The sequence below is a fragment of the Vipera ursinii genome (assembly GCF_947247035.1).
Source record: "Vipera ursinii genome assembly, chromosome: 8".
NCBI classification, from domain to species: domain Eukaryota; kingdom Metazoa; phylum Chordata; class Lepidosauria; order Squamata; family Viperidae; genus Vipera; species Vipera ursinii.
The window spans coordinates 24,296,308-24,311,971 of record NC_139519.1 but is presented as its reverse complement, the minus strand read 5'-3'; the positions used below and the strand labels follow the sequence as shown (position 1 = coordinate 24,311,971).

At 45.8% G+C, this 15,664-nt stretch overlaps 1 protein-coding gene across 1 annotated transcript; it reads left to right on the top strand.

Annotated features, from left to right (window-relative positions):
* Positions 1–9,319: 9,319 nt before the first annotated feature.
* Positions 9,320–12,505, top strand: BTG4 (BTG anti-proliferation factor 4; the record flags this gene model as incomplete). Its single annotated transcript, XM_083368831.1, has 4 exons — positions 9,320–9,492; positions 10,451–10,588; positions 11,166–11,388; positions 12,320–12,505. The coding sequence occupies 4 exons, from the start codon at positions 9,320–9,322 to the stop codon at positions 12,503–12,505; spliced, it is 720 nt and encodes a 239-aa protein (XP_083224957.1).
* Positions 12,506–15,664: the final 3,159 nt, after the last annotated feature.

Here is a 15,664-nt window from a genome sequence, read left to right as displayed (position 1 = left end):
GCAGGAGACTCACTACCATTTCAGACAAATGGCCGTCCAGTCTCTTCTTAAAAACCTCCAGGGTTGGAGCACCCAACAACTTCTGGAGGCAAGGAGTTCCACTGGTCAATTGTTCTCGCTGTCAGGAAATTTCTCCTTAATTCCAGGTTGCTTCTCTCCTCGGATAGTTTCCATCCTTTGCTTCTTGTCCTGCCTTCAGGTGCTTTAGACAATAGGCAGACCCCCTCTTCTTTGTGCAGCCCCTCCAATACTGGAAGATGCTATCGTGTCTCTCCTAGTCCTTTTCATTAGACACACCCAATCCCTCAACCTTCGTACGTTTTAGCCTCCAGTCCCCTCATCATCTTCGTTGCTCTTTGCATTCTTTCCAGAGCCTCAATAGCTTTTTTATATGCGGGCTTTTGCCTGGTGGGGTTTGTCCACGATCCCTTGTACCCCATGGCCGGGTTGGAAGCTTTCTCCCACCCGTCAACTAAGCAGCCTAGGTGAATCTTTCGCAGGCTTGGCAACTAAGCCTGGTGGACTTCAACTCCCAGAATTCCCCAGCCAGCATGGAAGCTGCCAAGGTGGAGAAACACTGCCAGCTGGGGAATTCTGGGAATTGAAGTCCACCCATCTTCAAATTGCTAGAGCTGAGAAACATCACTCTAGTTTATTGCCTCCATGGCAATAGAGAGTGGGTGGGCCAGTGTATATAAAGGCTTTTTTATTATTTTTCCCTAAGTCCTGTGGAGGGAGTTAAAGGCTTAGCACCTTGCAGGGAATTCACCCCCTCTTCCCCCCCCCCCATCCCGCACAAGCCACTGAAGTCTTTATGAAATGCTGGAGTCCCGCAGAAGCCATTTGGAAAATCAAGATCCAGATATCTGCTTAATGAAAGTTGTTGCACTTCTGCTTCTTATAACAGTGTTCATGCCAATGTTGAATGTTCCTGTCCTCTTTTGTATTTTGGTCATGTCCTGGACTTAAAACTCCAGGGAGGCAGCATAATGGGATAAGGGCTAACTGTTCCTTGAGAGCAAAAGGCTGCCGTGTGAAGGTCTAGGCAGAATTCCAGACCCCCCCATTCAAGCAGGAGCAATGACAAGAGAACCTCCCATTGGGGTCTTGGGACTGTAAATAGTCCTCAACTGGCAGCTGTAATCAAGCCCAGAATTACGGCTGTAAATTCTGCCAGTCATTATGTAGGTCATCACACAATCCTGCCCGATGTTACAATTTTTTTTGCGGTGGTTGTGAAGCAAACACAGCAGTCAAAAGTGAGCCAGAAACCATCGGGGTTTTTTTGGGGGGGGGGGGCAGAAACCATCGGTTTTTCACAAAACATGTCATAAATTGCAGTCATGTGACTTTGGGGTGCTCCAAGCGGCCGTAAATTGCTGATCACCCAAAATGCAATCGTGCAACTGTAGGTTGAGGAAGAGGGGTGGCCATCAGAACCTTGAATATACAGGTTCCTTTTGAGGGTGAGGGGTTTCCATCCTACCTTCAGATAGCCGCTAAGTGAGCGATCATAAACTGCGGACTCTCTGTACGATGTCATTCCCCTTTTACCTGTCCTCACAAGTTCTGGGAAACAACATGACAATAGTTTCTTAGAAAGGAGCTCACGAAAGATTGTTAATGTTGGCGTTTATTGGAGAGATATCTCAAAGGAACAATAGATGGAGATCTTGAAGAGAAGACTTCTTCAGGTACGTACCAAAGCTTTTTAACAAGACCCTTTTTTAAAATATTTTTTTAACTCTTTGTTCTTTCCATACACCTAAGTCTTAATTCTTTCTGCTTTGCTGGCTAAAAGGCAAGGGAAGCAGAATTAAGTCATTTCTTTCATTAGTCTCCTCCTGTCTTTTGGATTCATATCAAGCTCCTCTAGGAACTGACCGTCAGTCAAATATTATGAGCTGTCAGCACTTGTGTCAAGCCACAGCACTGCCGGTAAATGACCCACATTGATCAACCAGAAATTTAATTACCATCCATCTGGACAGGGAACTGCAGTCTAAATGAATAAAAAGTTAATAAATCAGAACAGGGCTTCCTATTAAGTAAAGTGGCTGTTAATGACCGAGATACAACTTACTCTCAAGAATGCATCCCTCAAATCTTTCCTCCAGCTTTCCCTAACCTGGGGCCCTCCTGTAGCTATGTTGGTTAGGTAATGTTGAGAAGAGCAGCTTCAACAGCTCTGGAGAACATCAAGCCGGGATCAGCAGATCTACATTTTACAATGTTTCTCAACTTTAGAGACTTTAAGATGCGTGGACTTCAATTCCCAGAATTCTAGGAGTTGACATCCACCCATCTTAAAGTCACCGTGGTTGAGGAACACCACTTCATAGTAGTAGTGACCACCCTTAGCACAAATGGTGTCTCCTACGCAGGGTATCTTCTGCTCTTCAACCTGTAGAAGTCGACTAGTCCATTCAGCCGATTGCAGAACAGAAGGGAGAGGCCGCCTTTTCACTTGGCTGTGTTGTTAGCGACTGTTGGTTAGGTCAATCAGCTAACTACACTGCCTGGTGACCAGGCTGATGTTCAGGCTTGGGTCCAACGGCCTAATTCCTCCTCCTCCTCCTTTGTCTTTAGAGACCATCCAGGTTCCACCAGTGGTTTCCAAAGAGATTAAATCTGGATTCTCTTAAGATCCCCAGTTCGTTCTACCAGGGCGAAATGCAAATTGTAATCCAATGAGTGGAAGACCAGAGACTGAGCAAAGCTTCTCTAGGTCATTGGTTTAGAACTTCACGATCCGGTACAATTAGCAGCACCATCACCCAATTCACCATCAGGGCAGAAGACCCACCCCTGGCCTTTTTGCTGGCGTGGGATGTTTTTCATTTCTGGTAGGGCTGTGAGGGCCACAGCTGCTCTTCATACCAGCCTTGCTTTATAGGTCTTGAATGTCAACCAGAACATCTCGCTAATCCTGCCAGAAATCTGTCACAGGAGAACCCTGAAATTTGCTCATTGTCCTCACTGTGTAGTCATCACAAAGCTATGCAGAAGTTGGGAGGGTTTTCACTACTTCTTTGCGCCAGCATTTCCTCATGATCAATTGTCTTCCTTGCTGTCGAGTTGGTAACCTCTAACATGGAACAGGAGATCTGAATAATAAAATAATTTGAACAGGAGATCTGAATGATGGCAACTCTTTGGGTTTTCAGCCGGGAGCTGGCTTCTGGGAAGCAACCTGGAGAACTGTGCACATTGTTTTGATGACAGTGAAGCTAGTGATTGCTAGGGAGATACACAATCAACTAATTACACTGCCTACAAACCAGACGTGATTATCTGCAGGATCCAACCTGAAAAATACACACAAGCACACACCGAGGGTTCAGCAGTTGTTCCTTTGCAATTCATGATAGTAAAAATATCAAGTCCAAATTTCTTGGATCATGGTCTAAGAAACAGCAGCTTGTAACAAGAACCTGGCCTGCTGAGCTCCTTCGTTTTTTTTTCTATTTTGAAGTTTCTAGACCTTAAGATTGCTCCAAATAGACTTGAAAGTCTGCAGGCCCTATCTTGTGAGTCTAAGTGGGAGATGGATGAATACCCCAACTCTTTACTCAGTTCTGCAACAGTCATTATAAATATGTATGTTTAATATGAAATATCCATTAACCAAGTTTTACTGTGCATGATACACAAAACCTCTCTCCAAGATTCTGCCGTACCTGGAATCAAAGACCAATCTCAACCCAATCTGGTGGCATCCTTGAATTATTTTGCTTATATTTTGCCCTCTGTAAATGAAGAGTGCCAGGGACTAAATATAGACTTGAGAAAGAGGGAAGCAACTTCACCTGTAAAAATTGCAGTGTCTTTCTACAGAAAGATAAACAATTTGTGGCACCCCAAATCTACAGTAAGCAAGTCCTTCCTTCAAGCTGGCACGGTTAGTTAATTTTCTGCATTTGCTCTGTCACTCAGCCATTTTCATCCTGCTAAGCTTCACCCTGAATTTAAACTCAGCTTATCTTCCAAGCAGGCCTGGGAAGGGCTTTTTGTTGGCATGGGGTCTGTTTTTCATTTCTGTAGGACTTTGAAGGCCACAGCTGCTCTTCCTACCACACTGGGAATGCAGGATTCCAAGACCTTTCCCCTCTTCCCTCTCCCGAGCTTGGTCTCCTGTGCCAGGCCACCTTCATTGAACCCTTTAGTCAAATGCTTCTGAAGCAATGGAAAACAGTGCCAGCATTTAGAATAGAGCTCAGCAAAATATTGTGTGTTCCTCATACACTTCTGGTTTACAGATTGAGGTGATTCTTTCAACACAAGCTTCTGGAACAAGACCATAAAAAGGGAAGTTTAGAATTTGCCCATGAGAAGCTTACCTTGATATAATTCTGGTGGTATCAGCCACCTGGGTAATTCAATGTGAAAGGCTGGCACGGTTTCAAACCCTGAGCTGGGAAGGCATAAAAGAAAAATCAATGGTGCTTTTCAATTTTCTTCTCAAAGGGACAATCTTTGCATCATCTTGGCTTCCGAAAGCAGCAGAGACACCCCAGGACTTCTAAGAGGGACTTCTAGGATGGATCTCTAAACCAGCATTCTTGACCAACTTCAGCTGTGGATTCTAAACCTGGTACGAGAAACTCAGGATTGCAGGCAGATCCAACCGCTCTCAACTGCTGCGTGTCTGGTCTTCAGGTTGGCCCCAAGGACCCAATCCTAGGATTTGTATGCAACTCTGTAACCATGGATGGTCAGGTGTGGCTTACAAATCAAGCCCAGCTCAGCCCTCTGAAAGTGGGCAGGTTGACTTCTCCCTGTGGTGACCGAATGACGCAATGTTTCCATGGACCTCCCAAACACACCAGGAGCAGGAAGTGGAATTTCAGGACTTTTGAAATCAACCTGAGGCTCTTAGTCTTAGAGGTAAGCCCTTGCCTTCCAACCATTCGTTTAGTGACGGTTTGGGGGAAAAACCAGACCTGAAAAAGTGGCTTCTCACCAGTCCTCTTACTTCCAACGGTTGCAGCATCCCCACAGTCATGTGATCACGATACAAGCACTTGGCAACTGGCACGTATTTATCATGGCGGCAGCATCCCAGGGTCCTGCGGTCGCCATTTGCGACCCTCCCAGTTGGCTTCTGACAAGCCAAGTCAGTGGGGGAAGCTAGATTCCCTTAACGACCAAGTAATTCACTTAACCATGGTGATTTGCTGAACAACTCTAGCAAAAAAAAAAGAAGAAAAGGCTGCAGACTTGTCTGTGACTCGCTTAACAATGGCCTTGCTTGGCCATGGAAATTCTGGTCCCCCCCCCTTGTGATTGTAAGTTGAGGACAGGTGTTAGCAAAGTGAAGCTATAAGGCCAGCGGGGAAGAGGCTGAACGTCCCTCTTAGGTGCCCTCCACTTAGACTACCGTCTAGACCATCATGAAATGAAGGATGATGGTTTGACTGTGCTGAAAGCCAAGGATCTAGCATTGGGAATTCAGACTGATGGATGGAATTGCATTTACAGCCCACCTTTTCTTCAAGGAGCTGAAGGCACCAATTCTGAGCCTCCCTTAATTCACTTTAAGAGTCTGGTTCATGTATATTTCACACTACACGAGGCAAAGAGCCAGGGAGAGATTTGGTGAAGGGAGATGAGGTAGAATAGTGTTTCTCAACCTCCACCATTTTAAGAGGTGTGGACCTCAACTCCCAGAATTCCCCAGCCGGTTACTGAGGTAGAATAAATTAGGTTGACCAATTCAGTGCAGTTTTACAGAATATCCATGTGTCAGGACTTCACAACCAGGTGCATCTTCGGCTTGTTACATAAGTAAGATGGCCGGCTCTATTAATCTAAACAAACAAACAAACAAACAGATATCCACCTGGATGTATAATCCATCCAATCAGTGTGTAAATGTATTTGTAATAGTGGCATTACTAAAACTGAAATGTTGCATACGTTCCTTGGTAAGTCAAATGAAATGTTTCTAAGGCAGGAAAACTCTGAAGAGCAGATCAGGAGCATATCCAGTATTTGCTAAGAATAAAAGTCTTAAAATTTGACACACAACCAATTAGCTTTTAAATATTTCTAAACGTAGTTTCCATTAGGGTCGACCATTGAAAAGGAAGCAGGTTTTGAATGCCTGGAATCCAGGCAATTGTTTTAAGAACCAATAGTTTATCACTTGGGAAAGGAGATTAGTAAAGTTATAAAACATTAGTCAACAGATGGATATGGTCTAGCATTAACGCTCCAATGCCAGCACCCAAAATTGTCCCTGAACAAGCTTATTTATCAAATTTAGGAACTGTCCATCTCCCTCACAGTGAGATGTTGGGCAGTGTACAAATAAAAAAAATATTAAGTTGCCTATTTATTAACTGCACAGAAGATGATAAGAGCCATTTACTTACATATTATACTTCCTGGATCCTACCAGGACCAGGTTGAAGATTTCAGACAAACCATGCCAGGCTCCTCCCAGGGACCTCTCATCCTCTTGCCCATTTTACCTCCATAAAGGACCATCTTCTCTTCTGCTCTTCTCCCATCTTCCTTCCCAACCCCAAGAAAACTTTCTTCTGGGCCACCCTACTCGTTTTCCATCTCTGGAGACCTGCATGCTGTGCTGCTGAAGATGAACGTTTCAGAAAGGAGAGTCCCGGGTAGGACCTTAGACTTTCTCTTGGTGCAGGAAAGTCCAAAGAGAGTCCCATCCACCATCTTCCTGCGTTCAGGAGGGCAATGTTTGCTCCAAGCCAAGCCTGCTGTTGCTAGAGAACAGATGCAGGGCTTGGCTTACAGTCCTGTCTGGACTTGCCTGCAGAAGAGGGAGACCCAGAATTTAATCTATTAAGGAATGCTTGGACTGAGATTGGTACTCCATCCAAAATGTGGAAAAAGCAAAGCGCTTCCTTTCCTTTCCTTTCCTTTCCTTTCCTTTCCTTTCCTTTCCTTTCCTTTCCTTTCCTTTCCTTTCCTTTCCTTTCCTTTCCTTTCCTTTCCTTTCCTTTCCTTTCCTTTCCTTTCCTTTCCTTTCCTTTCCTTTCCTTTCCTTTCCTTTCCTTTCCTTTCCTTTCCTTTCCTTCCCTTCCCTTCCCTTCCCTTCCCTTCCCTTCCCTTTCCTTCTTTCCCCTTTCCCCCTTCCCTTTCTTCCTTTATCCCTTATTTATTTCCTTCCTTCCTTCCTTCTTCTTTAAATGACCTCATAATTTTTCAAAGAGTACGACATGCCCCCTCAGGGTGAAGAAAGGGCTGAGGTCTTCTTGGAGAGCAGAAAGAAGGTCCATTTCAAGAGGTCAAGGAGAAGCCGCTCTGGTGCCAACTCTTGACCATTTCATGGACAATCAAGGCCCAGAGAAGCCACATTGCTGGACTGGGCAGCCTCATTGCAGATAGTCCTTAATTTATGATCCCAACTGGGGCCACAATTTCCACTGCTACGTGTGGCAGTTGTTAAAGCGGATCACCTTTTTTGTTGTGATTATTAAGCAAATCCCTGCCATTAAATGTATCACATGGTTGTTAAGCAAATCCGGCTTTCCCCTCCAGCTTCGCTTATCAGAATCTGGCTGGGATGGTTGCAAACGGACTTCCTGTGATCTGCGATGGTTGGCAATTGTTGCAAGTGAGAGGATTGGCTGTACGTGATTTTTCCCCAGTGCTGTTGTAACTTCAGTCGCTATTGAATGGCTGTAAGTCAAAGACTACCTGTAAATCTATTAATAATTAAATAAAGAACACCACTTCTTGTTCTCTAGCTCAGGGGTCTGCAACCTTGACAACTTTAAGACTTCTAGACTTCAACTCCCAGAATTCCTCAGTCAGCAAAGCTGGCTGACGAATTCTAGGAGTTGAAGTCCACAAGTCTTAAATTTGCCAAGGTTGAGGACCCTTGCCCTAGACCATTTGAGACAGACATTTGTCCAATCTTTTCTTAAAACCTAAAAGTGATGGAAATCCTGCTGATTTTAGATCCAGCCCGAGGGCTGCAGGGAAAAAGAAATTTAATTTGGGGGCTGCCTTGATTTAGATGCTCACTCACCTCTATGGCACACACCTGTTACAGCTGCAAAAGCTCCACCTCTCCTTATATAAGCCGGAAAGGTGAGCAAGAAAGCTATTAGGCTAGCAGAAGGAGTGCTTGTTTAAGAACTAGGAGAAGGCTGCCGAGTTTGAGAGGGAAAAACACCTGTGAACGGTAGCTGAATAATCTCAAGCAAGCTGGTTTATCTGTTTCTCGGCCAGGATCCCAGCCAGTCTGTGCATATTTGACTAACTCAGCTGTGATCTTTTTCTGAAGGTAATTCTAGATTATTTCAGGGGTGTGCCTGGGTGATATTGTTTTGTCCCTGTGACTAGGTTCTTACATGTCAGCTTTAATGTGGATTAGAGTAAGGATGTTTTACTTCCTTTCCACTAAGCCACATTAACTTCCTGGTTTAGAGCCAGCAGTTGTCAATTAACCATCAACAACGGTTAAAACTGATCCAGATCTGCGGAAGGTAGCCTTGCAATACTGAGTATTTGAGAGTGGTCTTGTATGTTATGTAGTGGCAACCTGAAGATGGATGGATGGGGATTTCTGGGAGAGGAAGTCCACCCCCATCTTTAATTTGCCAAGGCTGAGAAAGCCAAACATGGTCCCAGCCAAACATGGAGGTGGTACTAAAGTTCTCATTCTCCTTGGCTGGGAGAGTCTGAACATGGCAGCACAAAGTAATGCCAATGATAGGGAGGACTGGATATCTCATTAAAAAGAAAATAACTCCAATTCTTGGTTTGTGTGCTTTTAACCAAAGAAGCAGCACATTTCACACTAAGTGTGAGCAAATTGCGCTTGGCTCAGATTGTTTAAGACCTTCTCCTTAATGGTCGCAGCCATCATTTATGGCTTGATCTCTGAGTCTAATTGATTGTGGCTTATTCTCCCAACCGAATAAGCAAACTATAGTTTGAAGGGTCCTTGGTGCTCTCTGAGCTTGGTTGTTTTCTTGCAGAAGTTTCCTTACCCAAACTAGGTAACATTATCAGTAGTAGCACTGATGATGTTACCTAGCTGGGTAATGTGACATTCACAAGAAAACAACCCAGCTCAGAGAGCACCAAGGACCCCTGATTTCAACTCTGACCTACAACGATTCTCCTTTATTAGAAGACTATAGTTTGACGTGTGATATGAATGCAAAAAAGGTGACATCCAAAGCCTTTGGCAAACCAAGCTGAGGTAGTTGTGAGACATGACAACTCCTGCTGGTTACAGGAACAGGGCTGACTGTGGGTCCTCTGCTCCAATTCCCCCCCCCCCAGTTGTGTTCCTGCAGTGGGGGGGCGGTCCTCTTGCAGAAGGGACGGCATGAAGGATGAAATAGCAGCCACAGTCTTCTTCATCACCCGCCTGGTCAAAAGACACAACAAGCTGAGCAAGCAACAAATGGAGATGTTTGCATCCACGTTGACCACCCTTCTCTTCGAGAGGTATAAAAACCACTGGTATCTCGACAATCCCACAAAAGGACAAGGCTTCCGGTAAGAGGCCCCTAGGAGAGCCCCTCTTGGTCTAGTTCTGCAAAAGGGGGGGCCTGCCCCTCCCTAAAGCAGCCCCATCTCACATCTCCCCACCCACCCCAGCAAAATTCTCAGCCAATCACAATCTGTATTTTTCCTCCCCAAAATACGGGAGCTAATGAAGGGAGAAGCAGCACGACCCCACTTTCCCCAGTTAGAAGATGGTTTGGGGTCTTCCTGATCCCCTAATCTGCCCCACCCCATTTTTCAGCTTCCCTGGCTAAATTTGTATCGCATAAACCAAAAGGTCCTATGGCCAGGACCTCTTCATAAGCACCTTGGATTTCTTGGTCAGCCCAACCTGGACAGCTGCTTCCTGGACTTGATGAGAAGACGGCTTTGCGACCAAAGCCAGAGATTGTGGGACTACATGAGCACACATGCACGTGCGTGCGCATGCGTGCGCGCGCGCACACACACACACACACACACACACACACACAGAGTTGGGACTTTGAGGGTTGGCAAACTGAGCAGCTGAGTTTCTATCTGGTTTTGCTGCCTTGGTATAATCCTGACTGGGTTTAACATAAGGAATGTAACTGAGTTCCTGGAATAACCCTCTCTGGGCTTGCTATGTCAACTCATAAACTAACATAGGCTGCATTCACACAACCTGTAAGCCCTGAAAAGTACGCATGGGGGTTCAGATGAGCAAAACCTAGCCTTTGGTGGGGATGGAGCTGCCTTCCTGCTGCTGCTGCTGCTGTCTTGTCTGTCTGTCTGTCTGAATGGACGGGAACTGGGTCAGTCTGGATCTTTGCTCAGGGCTCCGTTGTCCCAGATGCCTTGCATGGGTTCTCAGGCACCTTTGCCCGGCCTCCCCTTCTCAACTGGGGTTAACGCAGAGGAGCATATCTTGATGACCTTTCTGTTCCCACTGGTGGGGGAGCATTTTAATCCACCCAGCTCTTTTCAGGTGCATCAGACTAAACCACTTGCAGGCAAAAGATCCACTCTTGGAGCAAGCATGCACTGCGAGCAACGTGGACTTTCACAGCCTGGGTTTGCCCAAAGAGATGACCATCTGGGTTGACCCCTTTGATGTCTGCTGCAGGTGAGGCTACCATGCTGGAAGGGGCCTCTTTCTCTGCCCCCTGTGATTGGGCTGGCATCCAGGCCAAGCCATAGTTGGGTTAGCCCAGGCTTGCTGAACAAACTACAGTGATATGACGAATTAAGCCAACAATCAGCCTGATAAATGAGCACAGCCCAAGAGTAGACGCAATGTCCTCCTTCAGCCGACTCTGCCCAGATCCAAACATTCTGCTCATTTGGGTGTAGCGTGTTGAGGCAACCAAGCAATTGCAATTCGTTAAACCTGGTGCTGTAGAAATGTTTTTATGTTATAGTGTGTATAAAATAGGTGTTGTCATTCTATTGTGTGTTTCCCAGAATCAGATGGGTGGCAGAGGGATGGGAGAGAGGGATGGAAGGAAGGAAAATGAATTGGCAAGAGAGGGTGGTAGAGAGGAGGAAGGGAGGAAGGGAGGAAAGAAAGAGGGAGGAACAGATAGTAAATTAAAAATGTAATAAATGATTTGGGGCAAGGAAGGAAGAGGTTTGGGAAACCTTGCTCTATTCCTTGCTTGAGGCTCTGGTTGCTGCCCTGCTTGACCCAATCCTCCCTTTAGATACGGCGAGAAAAATCCAGCCTTCACCGTGGCTCACTTCACAGGCCAAGAGAACGACCATGATGTGTCTCAGGGCATCCGGCAGGCGGTGGAGAAGGCCTCCTCCTCCTCCTCCTCCTCCTCCTCCTCTGATTATCACTCCTGCACTTCTTCTGACGAGGACGGCATCACCAGGGAACCCAAAAGCATCCCAACGGTTAGCAATCCCAACAGCATCTATCAGGTGAGAGGAAGGGGCTCTGCGGGTGGCTTTGACGCCAGGACTTTTCAAGCCTGGCCCCTTTAAGGTGGGTGGACTTCAACTCCCAGAATTTCCCAGCCAAGGAGGAATGTTGGGAGTTGAAGTCCATTTTAATCTTGCCAAGGTTGAGATACACCCACCTCCCTCCCTCCCTCCCCCAGAAAACCACAACATCTCACTTCACAGGGGTCCATTTGAGAAAGAGCCCCTTAATTTATTGAAGCAGGGCTGGGTCCACCTGGGCTGGGAAGCGGCCTTTTGTTCCCCGAAATAGGCCCCCTGTGATGTGCCTGGGGAGTCGGTAACGACCGGGAGGGCCTTGAGTGCTTCGCCATAAAACAAAGAGAAGTGGGGAGGAAAATGAACGGAGGTTCTCAGAAACTGCCCAAAGTCCCGTCAAGAGCAGCTCCGTCGGAACAAGGGGAGACGAAAGAGCCGAGGGGAGCAGCAGGGCGCTGGCAGAAGACTTCTGCAGATAGTCCTCGGCTTACAACTATTTATTCTGTGACCATCTGAAGTTACAGCGGCGCTCCAGAAAGTGACCGGTGACCGTTTTTCACGCTCATGTCCATTGCAACATCCCCATGGTGTTGCTGGGCAATTGGTTGATATTTATGACGGCCGCAGCGTCCCGGGGTCACGTGGTCCCCTTTTTGTGACTTTCTGAAAAGGGAAGTCCACGGGGAAGCCACTCAGCAACCCTGTCACTAATTCAGCATCTGCAGGGTTTCACTTAACAACTGCGGCAGGAAAGGTTGCAAAGTGGGGCAAGACTCACTCAATACCGGTCTCACTTAGCAACAGAAATGTTGGGCTCCATTGTGGTTGTAAGCCAGGGACTTTCCAGTACTGTCCCCTCCTGAACCTTCACCCCCACCCCCCACCCACCCCCATGATCTCCATCTGCTTTCAGTGCAGTGAGCCGTTCCCCCTCTGGACCCAATATTCTCGCAGAAGATGCTTTGTTCCGGATGGCCTCCAGCCGAATCCTGCCACTGCTTACTATCTCCACTACAAGGGGTACAAAGCCTGCCGCCCCTCGCTGTCCTTCAGTTGTCCCCGAGTGGACAGGTACCACTGGGTCAGCTCCAGTCGGTAAAGCTCTGATTTGCACTCAGGCCACAGCCTGAACAAGCCGACAGCCGAAACCTCGGAGGGCAGCTGGTGGCTTCCCCAGGAGAGAACCCCAAAATTTTTGGAACACTTTAGGACAATCCTTGTCCCCAACTCTCTCTCTCTCTCTCTCTCATTCTCTCTCTCGTGTGTGCAGAGTTTTAAAAGATTATTTGCTTTGTAAGCTTTTTTTTTAAAAATGCATGCTTGCAAGGGGCGGTCTCTTTTTAGACATTTTTAATACTGTTTTTAAAATGGCGACGAATGAAAAATGAACTGCGAGACTGCGCTTGTGGAAAAATGTGAAAAGGAATTTCTCTTATTAATAAAATGGAATGTTTTCTTGGTTGCTTTTTAAAGAACCAGTTACTCTGTGAAGAAGGTGGGAGAGGGATGTAGATATTGAGGGGGTCCCCAGGCAAAGTGGGCCAGCTCAATAAACCTTGTTTCCTAAAACCTCATGACCAGGCAGGTCTGTAGGGAAATTCCCTTGATTTTTTCACAGAAAGTTGGTTCATTTCAGGTCTGCATTGTGAAAACCTAGATGTTCTATCTGGGCAACCTTCTAAGTTAGTTATCTCCTTGTGGGAAGGTCTCTTTCTTTGTGTTTCCAAGGTAAATTTTCAGATGGAAAACTCACCTAAGTAGAGCTTGACACTCTACTGATCTTACGAAAGCTAAACAGGATGGGATGGGACAGCTAAACAGGATGGGATGGGACTCGGATGGGAAATTATAGGGGAAAGACTAACACTCTGGATTAGATTAGGAATTTGAGGGGAGGGAAAAATCCTGGAAAGAACGAAAGGAAAAATCTCTTCCATACCATTTTCAAAGAAAATTTTCTTGGTATGTCCACGAATTCATCAGGCATGTTCATGGATGAAGGAAAACAAGATGATAGCCATAGTCCTGTGATTGAAGCCTCCTTTGTTCTACACCCAGCACCTTAAAAAAAGGCTGGGTCCATGTGGTCATCCCTGAATCAATTTTGAGTTCTTCTCCATTGCAGACGGAACATTTTTTCTTGGGGAAGGGTGTTGATGCCCCCTTCCTATTAATACATATTATGCTATCCTGGATAGGGGACAATTTGTCCAGTGCAAAGTGGAAGGTCCTTTAAAACCACTCCCACCAACGCTGACAGAGCGAGCCACTAGTACACAAGATGAGAGCAAATCTCACTTCCTTCCAGCACTGATGAAGTCACCTAGTTGGGTCGTTAAATGTTTGCAAGAAAACACACTCAGAGAACCATGGTCTCCGCAGTTCAACCCTAAGCTCCTTTAAAAGTTGCCTAGTCCCACACGGACATTCAGTCATGATCCAGTCCCAGTTTTGTTTGGAAACAAAATGATGAAAAGCCACTGCTCTCCCTAGCAGTCTGAGGGCATGAAAGCAGCTTAGAGCTCTCCAAGCATCAAGAACAAGTGATCTCCCTCGGTTCCCCAAGGCTGTGGTTGGAGCCAGCTGCCAAAATAAGCTTTGTTAACCTGGCAAGAGAAGAGATGAAGGAGGCAACCCACATAATGGATCCATTTCCAAATTTTCTGATTCCTGGCTGTACTTTGTACCATGCTGGATCCATCAAGGGATGGCAAGTCATCAAGTTCGTAAGGATTGTTTTTCAGCCATGAGCATGCAAAGGTTTTAAAGGCATCCTATCCTTGAGCTAAAGTTAAAGACACAAGTCTTCCAAAATGGGGCTCAGAGGGACCTTATTAATTCATGAATGAGCAACACGTGTTTGCTATTTGCAGCATTTAGTGACAAAGTCTGCCAAAACCTCTGCTGGGTGCCTGGGAGAGCCATCGCCAAGATACTTTGAGTGGATTTTGGTAAACTAGCCTGGCTGGGCTTTGCAAAACTAGGCTATTATTTAAGGGACAGAACCATCCATTGCTATAAACTCCAAAGGGCTGCATTGCTACAATGATACAAACACTTTTTGGGTGGATTATGTTCTCCAGTTACTGCTGAATTGGTTTGTGGAGTGATTTTTCACGGCCTTGTCCTCTACTGAGGGCAATGAATATTATAGAGTTTTCATTGCATTTTAGTTTCCTATTGCAAATTAACATCCCTCCCTTTTTCCTTCCTTCCTTCCTTCCTTCCTTCCTTCCTTCCTTCCTTCCTTCCTTCCTTCCTTCCTTCCTTCCTCCCTCCCTCCCTCCCTCCCTCCCTCCCTCCCTTCCTTGAGTAAACTGCAAAGTGGTTGGTTTAGTTCGAGCTTAGAGCTTTGGGTGAACCTCATTGCTGTGGTCTCTGCCAATTGTTTCTTGCAAATCCAGACAACTGTGATTGAATCATTTGGTGATTCATCCACTAGTTTATCTGGAATATATAGATTTTCTTTTCAAGCTGAATGGTGACGTGGTCACCTGAAGCAACCCGGACCCTTTGAAGATACAATATCATTTTATTAGCATGCACACAATTCCCAGCAAAGCTCTGGCCCTTTGCTGAACAGCCATTAACCAAAACAGAACCAAGATTGCGTATCTTTGACCTTGCAAAACAAGGCAAAGAAAATGGCAGACTCGGTGGAAACCCCAGAACAATGCTGAAATGTTTTTGATAAGTGCATCTATGTGACATTATTTATCCCTTTCTGCAAGATCAGCATGCTAGCCATACTATCTCTGAGATATGGTCTTCTTAAGGAGTGCCCTTCTGATTATCTGCCTGCTTCTAAATGAGTTTATTGTTACATCACTTGAAAGAAATATATAGACCGAATCATTTGTCACACTGCGTAACAGAATAACAGAATTGGAAGGAACCTTGGAGGTCTTCTAGTCCAACCCTCTACTCAAGCAGGAGACCCTGTACCATTCTGGACAAATAGCTGTCTAATCTCTTCTTAAAAACCTCCAGTGATGGAGCACCCACAACTTCTGGAGGCAAGTTGTTCCATTGGTTAATTGTTCCAACTGTCAGGAAATTTCTCCTTAGTTCCAGGTTGGTTCTCTCCTTGATTAGTTTGATTAAATTAGATAATACAAGAGCAAAGGTAACACATAACCACATCCCAGCAGGAATCTCCAATGGCTTTTACAAAAACACCCCCCCCACCCTGCAAAGCTGCAAGTTTTAATCTTCCAGAGAGACCTGAGACTCTGGTTATAATGCTTCCTTTCAAAGG